This window comes from Hemicordylus capensis, chromosome 1 (genome assembly GCF_027244095.1).
Source record: "Hemicordylus capensis ecotype Gifberg chromosome 1, rHemCap1.1.pri, whole genome shotgun sequence".
In the NCBI taxonomy this organism is placed as follows: Eukaryota; Metazoa; Chordata; class Lepidosauria; order Squamata; family Cordylidae; genus Hemicordylus; species Hemicordylus capensis.
Window position 1 is genome coordinate 225,784,984 of NC_069657.1, and position 15,396 is coordinate 225,800,379.

Consider the following 15,396-nt stretch of genomic DNA (forward strand, 5'->3'; position numbering starts at 1 on the left):
CCCGCCGGCGTGGCTCTGCTAGCCGGCCTCCTCCTCCCGCCGGTGCAGCTTTGCCCACTGGCCAGCCGCCGCCTCCTGCTGGCACGGCTTTGCCCACCAGTGCAGCTCCACTGGCTGGCTGCCTCCTCCCGCTGGCACAGCTCTACCAGCAAGTGCAGCTCCACCAGCCGCCATGGCTGTTTTCTCCTCCGTCCCCATCACTTATCCCCCGGCAGCTGTTTGCAGACTCTTGCGAGAGCTGCCACACATGGGATTAGTGACGGGTACGTTTAAGAGAATTATATATAAAGAAGATGATGATAATGATAATGATAATAAATAAATAAATGTTATTTGTTAGCCGTGCCATAACAAATTGTTCTCTGGGCAACTCACAATACAACATTAAGACATGAAATAGAAATATACAACATATTAAATCATAACAGAACAAAAGGGGAAAAAGAAAACAGAAAACAGAATAGGAGGCAATTTTAAAACTCTTTAAAAATCAGTTAAAAAGCAAATTTAAAAACCAAAATTTAAAAGGCCTGAGTGAACAAAAAGGTATTTACCTGGCATGTAAAAGAATAAAGCAATGAGGCCAGGTGAACCTCAGTAGGGAGGCTATTCCCACTGTTCGGTCCAATCCTGGACCAACTCCTCCCCCCCCCACACATGTGCAGCAGCCTCCAAAATGGCCACTGTGAGGGGGAAAGGGCCAAAGAACGCCTGAACCGGGCGATTTTTGGCATAAGGAAGGTCACCGAAGGGAGGGGAAACCTCCATGGAGCCTCCCGTGGCATCGGAGAAGCGCTCCAGAGGGGGTAAGTACTACCATTTATTTATTTTTACAAAATGATTGTGACATCCCCCTCCCGACCAGGTGGTTTGATGGGGGGAAAAACTGAACTGACCTAGTCTGGTTCAGGTCCAGTTCAGACTCGAACCGTACCAGGCCAGCTGGTTTTGTGCACATCGTTGTTTGTCCCAGTTAACCCCTGCTAACTGGGCAAAGAAGCACCTTTTTAACATGGTGATTCTCTTTATTTAGTAGGGGGAGAGTAACTGGCCCTGTCCACCCCCAGCACAGTACTTCCAGTGACTGTTGCTGGTGTCTACGTTGCATTTCTTTTTAGATTGTGAGCCTTTTGGGGACAGGGAGCCATCTTATTTATTTATTATTTCTCTATGTAAACCACTTTGGAAACTTTTGTTGAAAAGCGGTATATAAATATTTATTGTTATTGTTGTCAATAGCCTTTCCTTGCAAATATATCAGTTGCAAGGAATGTCTGAGACATGCTGTGAGAAACAGCAGGCCGGGGTTTTTCATCTTCACTAAGTTAGTTCTGGAGGAAGAGTTGAGTTCGTTTGAAGCTACAGACCTTCCTTGCAAGCAGGAGTGCTACATGGGGGTGGAGGGAGCAGTCCCTGATGTTTTCTTCTCTGCTTCATGTGGGAGTGCCATGGTGATTCTTATCCCACACCCATGGCAGTGAATGTTTGAGTTTAATATATTCAGCTTATTCCTTGTGCAACCCTGCAGAATGGTGGTCTCATTTGTTGCTTCGCATCAGTCCTCTGTGGAGCAAGAGATGGCATTTTAAGTTCAAGAGCTACATGCTGTTTGCTGCTTTTTATTTCTGAGCACAAGCAGCATCTATGACCAAGAGCGCTAATGCAATTGCCTATTCTTCTTTGGAGGTTCCTGGAATATTTCAAGGTCAGCTTCCATGCTCCCTTGAAAAGCATCAGGTAAAAAAAGCTAAAATATTTTGAAAGTACATAACACCATTAAAACAATTCGTAAACTTCTATGTCTTAGGGCAAACTGCTATAACTTTAAGAAACAAAAGTGCCTTAAGAAGTGTGTTTATGGGCAATACACAGTGCTCGAAGCTCTATTTTGCATGCCCTGGTATGAATCCTGTACTTACATAAGCCCTGTTCAGGTGCTCAAAACTGGCCATACATGTACTTAGGTACAGTGTCCCTGAAAGCCCCAGCATGCTGATCAGAGGAAGAATCTCTCCATGTGTACACTTGTCTCTCAGCAGACAAAATGATGTAACCGTGGACAGCAGGGGGCAGGGCTTCAGAATGGAAGAGCGAAGAAAGTGTGGGACTTGCAAGCAAGTACAGCATCTCCAGTTTTGATAACACCTAAATGGGACTATAATCATTGGCGATTATCCAGACTAACACAGCGCTGGTGCAGCGATGACTCTTGCACACTATGGGAGAGGGGCAATGTTAACCTATAATCTCCACTTCCCACTGAAACAGATCATGACTTCCAAAAATATGTCCCTAAGGGTTGTGCAGCCCTCAGTGACACATTTTCAGGAGTCACAGTCAGCTCCAGAGGTCAGGATCTTTCTTTGTAGCACACATAATGTTAATTGGACCAACATTTCATTTGTTGGCCCACACTTCAGTCCTTTCTACAACACTAGCCCTTTAGTGTTCCTGAGCCATTTCTTTTCCACAATCAGCTGGAAGCAGAATTAAAACGGTGTTTTGACATGACCATCAATAAAATCCTGTCATGCCCACTCCTATGGGGCAAAGGCAAGAGTAGGCACTGGGCAGGCATTACTAATCTAGGATTGCAGCCTTACATTAAGAACCTAGGTGTGTTAAACTGGAAGTAAGTCCCTTTGAGCTCAGTCATATTTATTCCCTTAAAAATGCACTTAGTGGCTGTGCTGCTCCCAGACGTGTGTGTGTTGATGTTTTCATTACTCATGTCCTGACTCACTTTTAGGCTTGGCTCAGGCCTTCATGTATACACTTGTAGGGCACCTGCAGGGAGGTTTTACCTTCCTGGGGGAATCGGCAGCAGTGGTATGGTGGTGTCTCTATCATCTCCTCCATGAGCAGGTCTCTACCACCTCCAGGCAGGTGGGCCCCTTCTTTCTCTCCCCCAAAAGGGAATGAAGCAGCTGTGACAGCTCTCCCCCAAGCAGCTATTGATACTGCCATATCCTCCCATTTGCTGAGGGAGCGCGGAGAATCTTCCACCACTTAGGGACTTGTTAGCCAAGGCTCCTTTTCCTCTCCCCTTCAGCCAGTGGGCTTCCTCCTGGAGGCAGTTGCATCATCCCAGTGGTCTTTGGGAAGATGCCCACTGACTGATGGCGAGTGGGGAGAAGGCAATGGCAGCATGGGTCTCTCAGCTGAGAAACCCCATCTGAGCCTCAAGGATTTACCAAGAGCTCTTTGTTCGCCCCCAGGCCAGTGACTAACCTGGCCAACCCCAGAAGCTGGCTCTGTTTATTTCCTCTGTGTAGCTATAGCAGTCCCACCATGTGCTCCTTTTTGTTTTATGTTTCAGTAACACACTTGTCTTTTATTGAGAGCAGTGATTTGTTATTAGTAAGAGGCTGTAGTGGAGAGGCAAGAGGAGGGTGCTCACAGCTGCTGAACACATCCAGGGCCAGGCGCTCAAGAGTGAACAGCTGTCTCTCCAAAGCAAAGTGCATGAGAGAGCAGAAAAGTGGTCCTGGCCTCCTGGGTACTCAAGAATGGGGAGCCGTGAGTCCCACAGCTGCAGATCAGGGCACCACCAGTCCTCTCCTATAAGTCAGGCTCTCCTATAAGTTGTTCCAGCGCGTGCAACTCCATGGACAAGATGCAGCTCTCTAAGGGGCTTCTTTCTTTCCCCTTTCTTTTTGTTTGCCAGGCAACAGACTGAGGGTACAGCTGTCCCACTGCTCAATGAGGGGAAAAAGAGAACTGAAAGGTGGTCCTTGCTCCTCCCACCTCAAGCAACTTTCTGCCCCTTTGCCCTGGTTTCTGCCATTGCGCACCGCCCCCACACGACACTCACCAAGACAAAGGCATGGACCGGGATAGGTGCTCAGCAGGCATACGGGCACTGGTCTGAGATCCCCACCAAGGGTAACAAGTACACAAGCGAGGCAACACTGAGTCCAGCAGGTCAAGGTCACACCAGAGATCGGCAGGTACTGAGGGCAAGGCAGGAGCAAAGTCAAGCAGGCTGAGGTCGCAGCAGTTAGAGCTAGGAATCCAAGAACAGGCTCAGCAACCGGTCTACAGGAGCTCTGCGCGAGCTGTTGCTCCAACAAAGGGCTGGAGCAAACTGCCGGGTTTCACACTATAGCCCAGGTTTGGATGGAGAGAACTTCTCCCACAAGAGCAGGACTTGGAGGATTTAAAGGGGTCTCACCTGCTGTCTATAGTCACCTGGCAGGACTAGGCTGCCTCAGTTTCACCCTCAGATTCTGAGTCTAAGAGCAGCACAGCGTCTTCAGGCCATGGCAAGGAGGGTTTGGGTTCCTGCACCCCGTCTCCTTCCTCATCGGTGGACTCTTCCAGGGAGAGTCATGGCAATGGGTCATGACATATTGTTGCTGCTCTAAGCAGGGGAGGGAAGCTTTTTTGGGGGTGGGGGGAATATCCTAAGGGCTTCTCTACATATCACTATTTTTGCACATAGGAATACTTTTAATTTAAAAAAGGAACCAGACAAGGTATGGGAGAGTTGGGGCAGAGAAAGAAATTGGGTCTTTACTAGCAGGCTCAACAGACACTCCTCCATCAAGTGAACCAACAGGGCTGTCAGTTTGCACTTTATGGTGGATTAACGTAGTAGCAAATGTAGCATTTGCTACAGGCCCCGCGTTTTCGAGGGCCCCGCACGCCCGGCTTCCAAATGGGAATTAAAGTTAAAACTTTACCTGTTTTATTTGGTCCATGTTAGATAAAATATCCCTTTTCTGCTAAATGTGCCTTTTAAGAGAAGGCCTAGCACAGCATTTGTCCAGTGACTGTTGCTGGTGCCTAACACATTTTTCTTTTTCGAGTGTGAGACCTTTGGAGACAGAGAATAATCTATCCACTCTTTATTTTTCTATGTAAACCACTTTGAGAATTTTGATTGAAAAATGGTATATAAATGTTCACTGTTGTTGTAGTAAGTGTGAGTTTGTGGCTTGGTCTCCCATACTCCAAAATATAGCAAATGAAAAAATTGAATTACTTTACTATGCAAGTAAATAATTTATGTTTTAATATTTATGTGCATTAAAAATTTTTTAGGGTCCCTTTATAACATATGCTGCAGGCCCTGCACTAGCTTAATCTGGCCCTGTCTGCACTGGGCAAGTGGTTTCCTGCAGTTGGGCTGCAAGTCAGAAATATAAGCACAAAGCAGGTCTCCCAAAAGATGAGGACAACAGGGAAAGCCCTGGACTGCAACCATGTGGCCGTGATATAAGCTAGATTCAAAGAAAAGCCGAGTAAGCAAATGAAATCAGTTCTGGAGAAAAGTGTTAGTGTGGAAGTAACTTTTGTCTTTAAAGCTGCACAGCTTTAAAGCTGCACTGTCTTGCTCACAGCTTGGTTTCTTTTCATAAGAAATGGAAAGAAACTGTTTGTCAAAGTGGGCATGTAGTGCCACCAGTCCTATAACAGATATACACATCCTGTGCTGGACTGCTGAGTCGAGTGGCAGTCACAGCAAAAGAAGCCCAGTAGGACCTCAGCATTTGCCCTTTTTAATGTTCTGTATGCAGGGATGAGTCACCTTAAGTGGCACAACAGGGAAATGCTTGACTAACAAGCAGAAGGTTGCCGGTTCAAATCCCTGCTGGTACTATACCGGGCAGCAGCGATATAGGAAGGTGCTGAAAGGCATCAACTCATACTGCACAGGAGGAGGCAATGGTAAACCCCTCCTGTATTCTACCAAAAGAAAACCTCTGCTGGTGCTCTGTGGGCATCAGGAGTTGAAATCGACTTGACGACACACTTTACCTTTATCCAGGGATGGCTTTTCCATTAGGCAAGGTGAGGCAGTGACCTCAGGCAGTATATACACCATGGGATGGTGAGTGGGGACACCCAGTCCCACCCCTGGAATTGTTCACTGGCCTGGGGCTGTTGCCCCTGCCTCAGCACCACCTCCTCCACTGCCACCGCTACCTTTTCCTGGCCCCCTCACTGCTCCACCCCTGCCCTACAGCCTGGACGCCACACTCTTCCCCTTCACTTCTGGGTTGCTGCTGTGGAACCTTTTCTGCCTGCTATGATGTTGTACAAGCCCCAGCACATTCCCTCTCCCTCCTCTCCAGCACCAACAAGTGGAGTGCTGTAAGGGGAGGGAGAGAGAATGCAGCCCTGGTGGGTGAAGCAGCCAATGGCAAGAGGGCAGCCAGGGAAGAAGCTGCCACTGTTGCTGGAGGCAGACTCCACACACTGCCTCACCACTGATTGCAAAGCTAGGGAGCTAGGGGGTGGGATCTGCGAGGAAGTGGGTTGGAGTTGGCTCTGGAAGCAGGTCTGCTCTGGGGCAGGGTGGGGAGGCGCCTGGCTGCCATTGCCTCAGGTGCCTAACCCCATCAAGCCATACAACTGAGTGCCTGTAACCTAACATCAGAAGGCTAGATGATCATTCTGCGGGGTTAAGGTTCCTGTCCATCATCCTATCACTTTTCCAGATTCCTGCCTATAGACCTGAGCAGAGCAATAAGACAGCTTGTGGTGTTAACTGACCTGCCTTTACAGAGATCAATAGGTAAAATTGTATCCTGTTGACCATGACAGACTTTTCTGCATTCTTCTGTATTAGTGAGTTGCCAGGCGAGACTGAATCTTATTAGTGACGAGTCTGAGAGGAGAGCTGGCCTTGTGGTACCAAGCATGAATTGTCCCATTTGCTAAACAGGGTCTGCCCTGGTTTTCATTTGAATGGGAGACCACAAGTGAGCACTGTAAGATATTCCCCTCAGGGAAAGGGGCTGCTCTGAGGAGAGCATCGGCATGCTTGCATGCAGAAGGCTCCAAGTTTCCACCCTGGCATCTTCAGGTAGGGCTGAGAGCCTCCTGCCTGCAATCCTGGAGAAACCACTGCCAGTCTGTGTAGACAATACTACGTTAGATGGTTCAATGGTCTGACTCAGCATATAGCAGCTTCCTATGTCCCTATCAGTTCCTCTCTCTCTCTCTTATCTTCGCCCCCACACCTTCCAAAGTTAAATAATCTACTTGCCATCAACATTTCTGTCTTTTCTGGCATAATCTTCACTTGGCTCACTTGCACTAATTCCCTGGCCATCATACCATCTGGAGAAATTTGCTTTACTCCAATTTTTTGCATGACCTTATCCACCAGCCCAGTGTGTATACACACAGATAACAAAAATGGAATGGAGCATGTTGGTTAAAGGATTAGAATAAAATAGTGTGGCATTTGAATATGGAAGATGACGTGACTTCTAGCACAATGGACTGAGTGCATATTTAGAGTGAATTCCACCAGAGAAATCATCTGGCTTGAGATTTTAAATTGTAAAGTTTCTTCACAGTTTTATGTATATGCCTTTCCACTTGGATACAATATTTGTTGTTATGGAGGGCCAAGCTGGACTTGACAGCAGCACCCATTTTAGTTTATTTGTGAGTTGGTTTAAATTGTTCACATGTAAAATGGGGAATAATGGTTTGATTGTAATATCAGAAGGACATGGAGATGAGAGGGACTGAACTTGCTCTTGCCTTCCCTTCCCTCAGTTCCTTGCCCCAGGCACTTTTCTCCCTGCCCAGTTGACTTTCAGTATGGGTGCCAGATTGGAGGGGGAAAGAGTCTGGCTGACCAACTGAAGGGATCCCATTCACAGTTCCTCTCCCCTGTGGGTTGCATTTGAGCCCCACCTTTGCTTTTTATGTGAGCAAGGCAGACACATAATCACTGTGGCTGCCCCCATTGTTCTAGTTTGGCCCTGAATTCAGTGGAATCACACACTCCACCCCTAACGTGACACATCAACCCAGCTCTCATGATGGCTATAAAGGCCTGGTCCATAGGAAATTGATAAAATAAACCTTTCACACAACTGTTTGTCAAGCCCAGGTTAATTGGAATGGACTGATAGGCAAAGTTAAACAAGCATGATAGTGCTGCAAGCTGGGAGGTGTAGAACCCACTTCTAAATCTGGAATGGCTTGACAGTAGCTCTCTTGGCAGGGAGAACTTGCCTTCAGCTCCGGTCATTAAAGAGGTGTTGAAAGATGCCCTCAGATGTTCCAGTTATAGAGAAATGTAGCCGGCCAGGCCATGTTACTAGATTAGAATAGTGAAATGACACAACTCTGTAAACTGCTTTACAGTTAAACTTTGTTCTGTTCCTGAATACTGTACGGGTTCTGGCAACAAAAATCTGGGAGACAAATGCTGTTGGCTATGATACACGGAAGCAATACAGGTAAGTCATCTTCACTAAATTTAGCTACAGTTTTCTATTTGCTCAAACAACTAAGCAACTTTGAGAAAATGGTGGTCATTTCTGAGTATGTGGAGGATGATTACCTATTTATTACCTATGTAGGAAGCATTCATAATGAAAACACTGGTACAAAATATTTTGTATGTACCAAAAAAATGTATATTTTTGTACCCCCCAAAATTGGTACATACAAAAGAAGTATGTTACAATACTTTAATTTATATTATAAAATAATGTATTTGCTAATTAATTTCAGCATTCCCAGAGGTACCCAGCCCGAAGGAACTGTAGCCCTCAGACACTACTGGTTATTAGGAGACACCATTTGCTTTCCTCCAACTTGTGCAATTAAAAACAAAATCACAAAAAGCTCCTGGCCCAAGCAGAAGAGTAATTCTTCAGTAATTCTCACTTTTTGCTTCCGGTGTGAAAAAAGCCAGCATTGGTTATCATTCAGTTTTACTTGCCTGCTTGCCAGTTTGTAACCCAGATGCATAGACCTTTCAAAACTCCAGCTGAGTGCAGGAAACAAGGCAGCCACGACACTACTCACTTGTTTCCTCCCTGGTCATATCACCTGCACATCATTTGTAGTGTGGTAATCCTGGCGTCCTGTTTGGCACATCAGGTAAGGCCGAGGAGGTGATGCTAGGACTGGGAAGGGAATGGACAGTAAGTGTCATGACTACCTTATCTCACACATCAGAAGACTGAAAGGTCCAAGTCTGGTTAGAAGATGGCAGTCTTATTCCGTATCCCAATCTCACGTAAAAATCAAGCCTTACCATAATGGGGATGACTGGATATTCAGGTAAGCTGAAAAGCTGAACCTGTTTTGGGAATGACTAGATCAGCGCTCTTTAAAATCTGCAGCTAAAATAGTTGTACTGTGGGGTTGTACATTCATGCAGGTTTATTGAGATTATGTGGCTGGTCCCCATTCACTCATTTATGATGTTAAGGTTTCCATGAATGTCAGCTAAGAGTGTCCTTGTGTGTTCTCAATTGAGTCATAATTCTAATTGAGAGAGACTATAATAACTGCAGAGTCCCAGCCTGTAATGCAATTCATTCTCCTGGTCTGGAGGACGAACATGTATTGTTTCTTCATCACAACAGTAATTATCTTGTAGTGCCTCTGGCAATGTGTGCTGGGTTATTCAAAACCTCTTCTTGGATATTGGAAATGATTATCACAAAGAAGAAAAATCAATAATGCCTTTGTATGACAAAGACTTCAAATCAGTGAAAACAGCTCATTTCTCAAAGGCCCTGCTTTACCCACAATAATTGTTTAATACTTCCCCCATGCCTTTCTCCCTCCTGCCTTTCCTTTTGTTTAGGGATGTGCAATTCAATTTGCCCATGAATCGATTTGGGCTGATTTGGGGCGATTAAATTATTCTACCCCGAATTGAATCACCCTGAAAACAAAGGGCCAGATTTGGGTAGAATAGAATCACCTCTGATTTGACCTGAATTGATTCGAGTGATTCAGACATCATTTTGAGGCCTGTTTTGCTGGACAAACAGGCCTCAAAATAGTGCTTCTTTCTGGGGAGAGCTGGTCTACCAATTAAGATCAGCAGGTAGGCCAACCCTCCACTCTGGACTTAGTGTGTCAGCCTGCCTCGGAGAGCTGGTCTACCCACTGATCCCAATTGGTAGATCACCTCTCCCTGGGGGAAAAGCACCATTTTGAGGGCTGTTTGTCCAGCAAAACGGGCCTCAAAATGGCATCTGAATCACTCGAATTGATTTGGTCAAACGGGGTTAATCGTCAAGGCAGCAGGCCAAGCCAGCTGCTTTCGATGAATCAATTTAGGGGTCTGTGATTTGATTCGAGGTTGAATCGAATCACAGATTTTGATTTGTGAACACCCCTACTTTTGTTGTCTCTTTCCTCTTCAGCCAGTTCAGAGTTTAGATAGACAAGGGTGCTAGATTGGCCATTCCTTTGACTGGGTTCTGTGACTACTTTTGAGGTCATGACCACCTCTCATTAGTGGTAAAGATGCAAGCTACTCCAAACACTATGAATATTAATACTATTTATTACTTTAGAATTTAGATATAGCCTCTCTGCCAATAACAGCCCCAAAGCTGTTAACCACAGCTGCAATCAAAACAGATAACGGATAACACATAATCATAACAGTGAGACTAAAAGAACAAATTGAGTGAAAATAACAATAATCACAGAGCAACAAGCAGCTACAAAATAAATTAGTGCTCACATGTTCCATGGCATTAGAAATGTGGAACCTGATCCAATGTGGAGCGGCCAGAGCAGAAACTGGCCTGTTCCTCTCTAAGAATGGAGTCCTGTTTAGCCCAATCAATAAGTCTATGGCACAAGTGCCTTGCGTACAATTTACGAATTATGCACAATAGACTTATTGGGTGTAACTGGAGAGATTAAATATAGATATAAAAATTCTCTCTCTCTCTCTCTCTCTCTCTCTCTCTCTCTCTCTCTCTCTATATATATATATATATATATAGAGAGAGAGAGAGAGAGAGAGAGAGAGAGAGAGAATGAGAATATATATATATTCGATTAGAATGCTGTCCGCCCTAAAAAATCAGTACAATAATGGCCGTGTTCTAATCCTCAGGAATACGTCTCACCCTATCAATATAAGTGAAGAGTTTGGTTAAAACAGGGGCCCACCAATCTATTGCCGCCTTCAAAAGCTCCCCTGGCATCATATCCTTACTGGAAACCTTGCCTGATGGTAACTGGGATATCAAACTAATGATTTCTTGAACCGAGACCGGAGTGCAGTGGGGGAGGCAGTCTAGATGATATATACAAGGAGAGAGCCCAGGCAAATCAGCCCTGTATAGTACCCTAAAATGGGCTGTCCAGGTATCTGCGGTAATATGGCCTCCCAAACTAGGAGAGGCCCCCTTGAGACTACCTGACACAATTCTCCAAAACAATCTAGTATCTTTCAGCCTGGCTGCAGTGAGGAGCCGTTCCCAGGCTTCCTTCATCGCTGCATTCTTTTTTTGCCTAATTAACCACTTATATTTCCTCTTCAGCACCAAAGTTTCTTGAGCCAAATCATTATTTGGATTAGACCTAAGAAGACTGAATTTGATGACCAATGTTCTTTTAGCTGTTATGCAGTCTTGATCAAACCAGCTGGCAGACCTATTCCTCTTACATGTGCCTCTTTTAGCCAACTGTCTCAGGCATCGCTGTATTTTCTGAATAATATTGCAAAAGGGAACATGTATGTCTATATTCGGAGGGTCTCCTAAGACAGAAAAACGGAGTGAAGAGATTGCCTAAAAGATCGCTAATTTGGTGCCCTAAATCTAGGGATCATCTAACCCTGATATACTGTGAGCCCCGAAATAAAGTGGCCAGTGGGGGCTTCACCACAGCTCTCTCTCTCCTTCCGGCAGGCCTAGCGTGAGGGTTAATGGAGGCTTTTCACTCTCAATGCACCCTTCTATTCTGAATTGATTCAACCAGTAAAGGACCAGCCTCGAAACATAAACATAATCCAACACACTCGCTCTCAGTCCTGACCAGCGTTGAATTCACCCTCCAAATCCTCTGCCGTTGACCCATTTAATCCAAACAGATCTAGGGCAAACATTGTTCATGCCAATAATAAGCCTGCTAAATTACAGCCCAGGTCTTTAGAGTGTCGCTGAGGCAAGGTTTTGGAACATCTCTTTCTGGGGGATGACTTTGAGAAAGTGAATAAAGATAGCTATCACTAGACCCCAACCTGGCATTAAAATCACCCCCCACTATACAAGAAGCATTTGGAAATTGGGCCTGTAGCAAAGCCAAATAATCTCTAAGGCCCATCCAAATCCCTTTAAGATTAATAGACCGCTTCTGGGGCGGAATGTACACATTTACAACCATGATAACAAATTCTTTCATTTTGAGTAAGATGGTTTTGGCATAATGCAAATACGGGGCCAGCTCCTCCACGATAGCTTGTAATCGAATAGAAATTAACAACCCTAAGGACCCCTCCCCCCTTGGTCTACCATAGGCCAACCCTGGAGAAGCTGCAGGCCCATAGAACAAGTAGCCTTCCAGGGATAATGGTGATATCAGCAACCTTACTTCTCTTCAGTGGAGAGAAATATTTTCAATTTCTGGATTTTTAAAACAAGAAATACAGCTGGCACTCGTTATTCTAAGGGTTCCATTCTCACCTATAGCCTGCGTATAACAAGGTCCACCTGTACTTGTTTGGGAATTTTCAAAATCTTCCAGATCCATATTCATTGAATTTGTCCCAGTTTGTCCCCATCTTGGGACAAAAATCCCAGTCAAATTTTTATGAATTTTTAAAATCCCTGATAACTGGCCAAAGAGGTGTCTTTTAAAGTGGTGGCCTTCTTATATTTATCAGGGAGAGAGCAATTGTTCTTATTCTTCCCAGCATAACATCTAAATAGCTGTTTGCTGGTGTCTTCTTTATGTCTCATTTTTAGATTGTAAGCCCCTTTGGTGCAGGGAACCATCTTCTTATTCTTTTTTCTTTGCAAACTGCTTTGATAACTTTATTTTCTTGTTAAAAAGCAGTATGTAAATAATAAATATATTTCGCAGGGGAGAGAGCAATGGTCTTTGTCCAGCCCAGCATAGTGTCTCTCCCAGTGGCTGTTTGCTGGTTTCTCATTTTGTGATTTTTCTCAAAAAAACATTTTTGAGATTTTTCTCAGAAAATCATTTTTGAGGGTTTTTTTTTAAATTGAGTCCCTTTGGGACAGAGAATCATTTTCTTATTAAATATTAATAAGAAACTATGAAGAAATAACAGGGCATTATTGTTGCAGTGATTTGGCAGCATCATGTGTGTCCCTACCCCTTACAATAACTCTCTAATAAGGTCTTTCAGAACTGACACCTGTTCTGTCTTGATTTTTAAAATCCCTCACCGATATAGGTTTCCACTGCAAAACTACACAGTACACATGATGTAGATAATTACATAATATATACACCTGTTCCAGGAAAATTCACTTTGCTTTCATTGTCTGAGGGTCTAAGTCTCTTGAATTCATCACAGTCATGTTGAATGCAGGCCGTACATCAAAAGACCACCCCTGCGGCAGGGTGGGGTGGGGGGAAGCCCTCAGGGAGCAGTAGGGTAAATCTACCAAAACGGTCATCTCCATCATCCCTTCAAAAACACACACAAACACAACCCAAAACCCATTTCAGTTGAATTAAGATACCAAATCAAATCCAAAGCCATGCAAAAGACATACAACTAGCCGACCCCGCACAGAGCATCTGTGCGCTCTTTGGGGCCGGCGGTTACCTCTCCCCCCCGCTTCTGCCCCAGTCTCTGCTTCCAGGCCCAGCCGCCTCTCCTCCCCACTGCCACTTCTGCCCAACCCCCACTTTCTTCCCCCCCCTCCTGGGCCTTGCCTCTGCGGCCAGGCTGGGCCTGCCGCCGCCTCTGGCCTCCATGGCCAGGCTACCGCTGCGGCAACCAATCCTCCTGGGTGCGCCTCAGCCAATCAGGCACGTCTGCCGCCCAGCCAATCAGCTGGGCGCTGGGACGCACATTCCAAGGCACACCCAGGAGAATTATTTTCATACACACACACACACACACACACACACACACACACTAGCTGACCCTGCACAGAGCATCTGTGCGCTCTTTGGGGCCGGCGGTTACCTCTTCCCGCCCTCTCCTCCCCACTACCACTTCTGCTCCCCCCTGCCACTTTCTTTCCCCCCACCTGGGCCTTGCCTCCGTGGCCAGGCCGGGTCCGCCACCTCTGGCCTCCATAGCCGGGCCACGGCGGCAACCAATCCTCCTGGGTGCGCCTGAGCCAATCACACGCGTCCACCGCCCAGCCAATCAGCTGGGCGCTGGGACGCACATTCCATGGCACACCCAGGAGAATTATATAGAGAGACATACAATTAGTCTTCTATCTCTGTGGCTCAGGACCAATCAATACAGGATATAATTCCCATTATTAGGGCTGACAGGTTTGTTTTTAACTGAGTAAACAGCTGGACTGAGGCTCCCCACAGATTGGGGCCATGGTGGAAGAAAGGTAGGGAGGCACATGTGCTATTTAACAAGGGGGAAAACTTCCCTGACTGACACCAATTGAAGCTCCCCCCACCCCGTTAAATAGCATGCACAGTAACATGCCATCAGGACCATGGCAGGGGACAGAGTTAAAGTCCCCTTACTTCCCATTGCAGTCCTGGCCTGTGGCAGCCCCTGATCTAGCTGCTGTTTTCAAAATAAGCCCATCAGCCCTAATATCAGGTTTCACATCACATGTAGTTTGACCTCCAGAGTGCCCCAGCTCCAACCAGCTTGCCCTCCTGTTACCTTGTTTATGGTAGGCTCCCTGTTTCCTTCCTTATCAGCTTCGAGCTCTTAGTGCTTATGTTTCTCAGTTCTCCGCCTTTGACTATGATCTCTTCCCTCATCTGCACTTACTCAATTTGCTCAACTCTACATGAGCTTTCTATCTTTTCCACCATGATAGACATCTCAGTGTCATCCCCCTTATGCCTAAAACATTTTGGCTTCCTTTAAATTCATCAACGCATCAGTCTTTCACTTCTCTTCTTCCCTGTACATGTCATGTAGATTAGATGCCCACTGGGTAGCAGACAATGTCTGGAAACCTGTGCACAGTTAGGCTGCTTTAATCCTGTTGCATCCAAAGGAATTTAAGAAATATAGCTGTGCACAGGATTGTAGCCCATTTCACTTTTACCTCCTGTACAGCACCTAGCAGATTGTTGGACTTATATAAGTAGATGGTGATGATGACAGCAATGACAACTTTTCTTTTTTCTTTGTTTTAGAAAACTAGCAAAATCCACCTTGGTTCTGATCTTTGTCTTTGGAGTCCATTACATTGTCTTTGTATGCCTGCCTCACACATTCACTGGGTTGGGCTGGGAGATCCGAATGCACTGTGAGCTTTTCTTCAACTCATTCCAGGTATGGTGATAGTATTCTATGGTCTTTCTAAGCCGTCTGTTCTGCAAGGGAGAGAGGCAGGCACATAGCTAGAGGAGAGTGGGCTTGTGTTTGCCTCTCTCCCCAGGTTCCTTGCATGAACCCGGCACACCCCCTGTATGTGATGTCAGATGCAGTGGCTCATGGCCGGTACCCAGAAGGTTGGCCCTCTGGAG

General features: G+C 45.8%; 1 protein-coding gene and 1 long non-coding RNA gene across 12 annotated transcripts in view; one reads left to right on the forward strand and one right to left on the reverse strand.

The window, feature by feature from the left end:
- Window positions 1–15,396, forward strand: part of PTH2R (parathyroid hormone 2 receptor) — a 95,851-nt gene that overhangs the window by 69,350 nt on the left and 11,105 nt on the right. For all 11 annotated transcript variants that reach the window (XM_053283773.1, XM_053283775.1, XM_053283774.1 and 8 more), the window contains 2 exons: window positions 8,116–8,210; window positions 15,064–15,202. In XM_053283773.1, the coding sequence (XP_053139748.1) occupies window positions 8,116–8,210; window positions 15,064–15,202 (234 nt within the window). The remainder of the gene's footprint in view (window positions 1–8,115; window positions 8,211–15,063; window positions 15,203–15,396) is intronic.
- On the reverse strand, window positions 310–13,579 carry LOC128339596 (uncharacterized). The gene is made up of 3 exons (XR_008313111.1): window positions 13,218–13,579; window positions 3,815–8,885; window positions 310–1,563 (listed from the first exon to the last, which is right to left on the reverse strand). It is a non-coding gene; the product is annotated as an uncharacterized LOC128339596 (long non-coding RNA).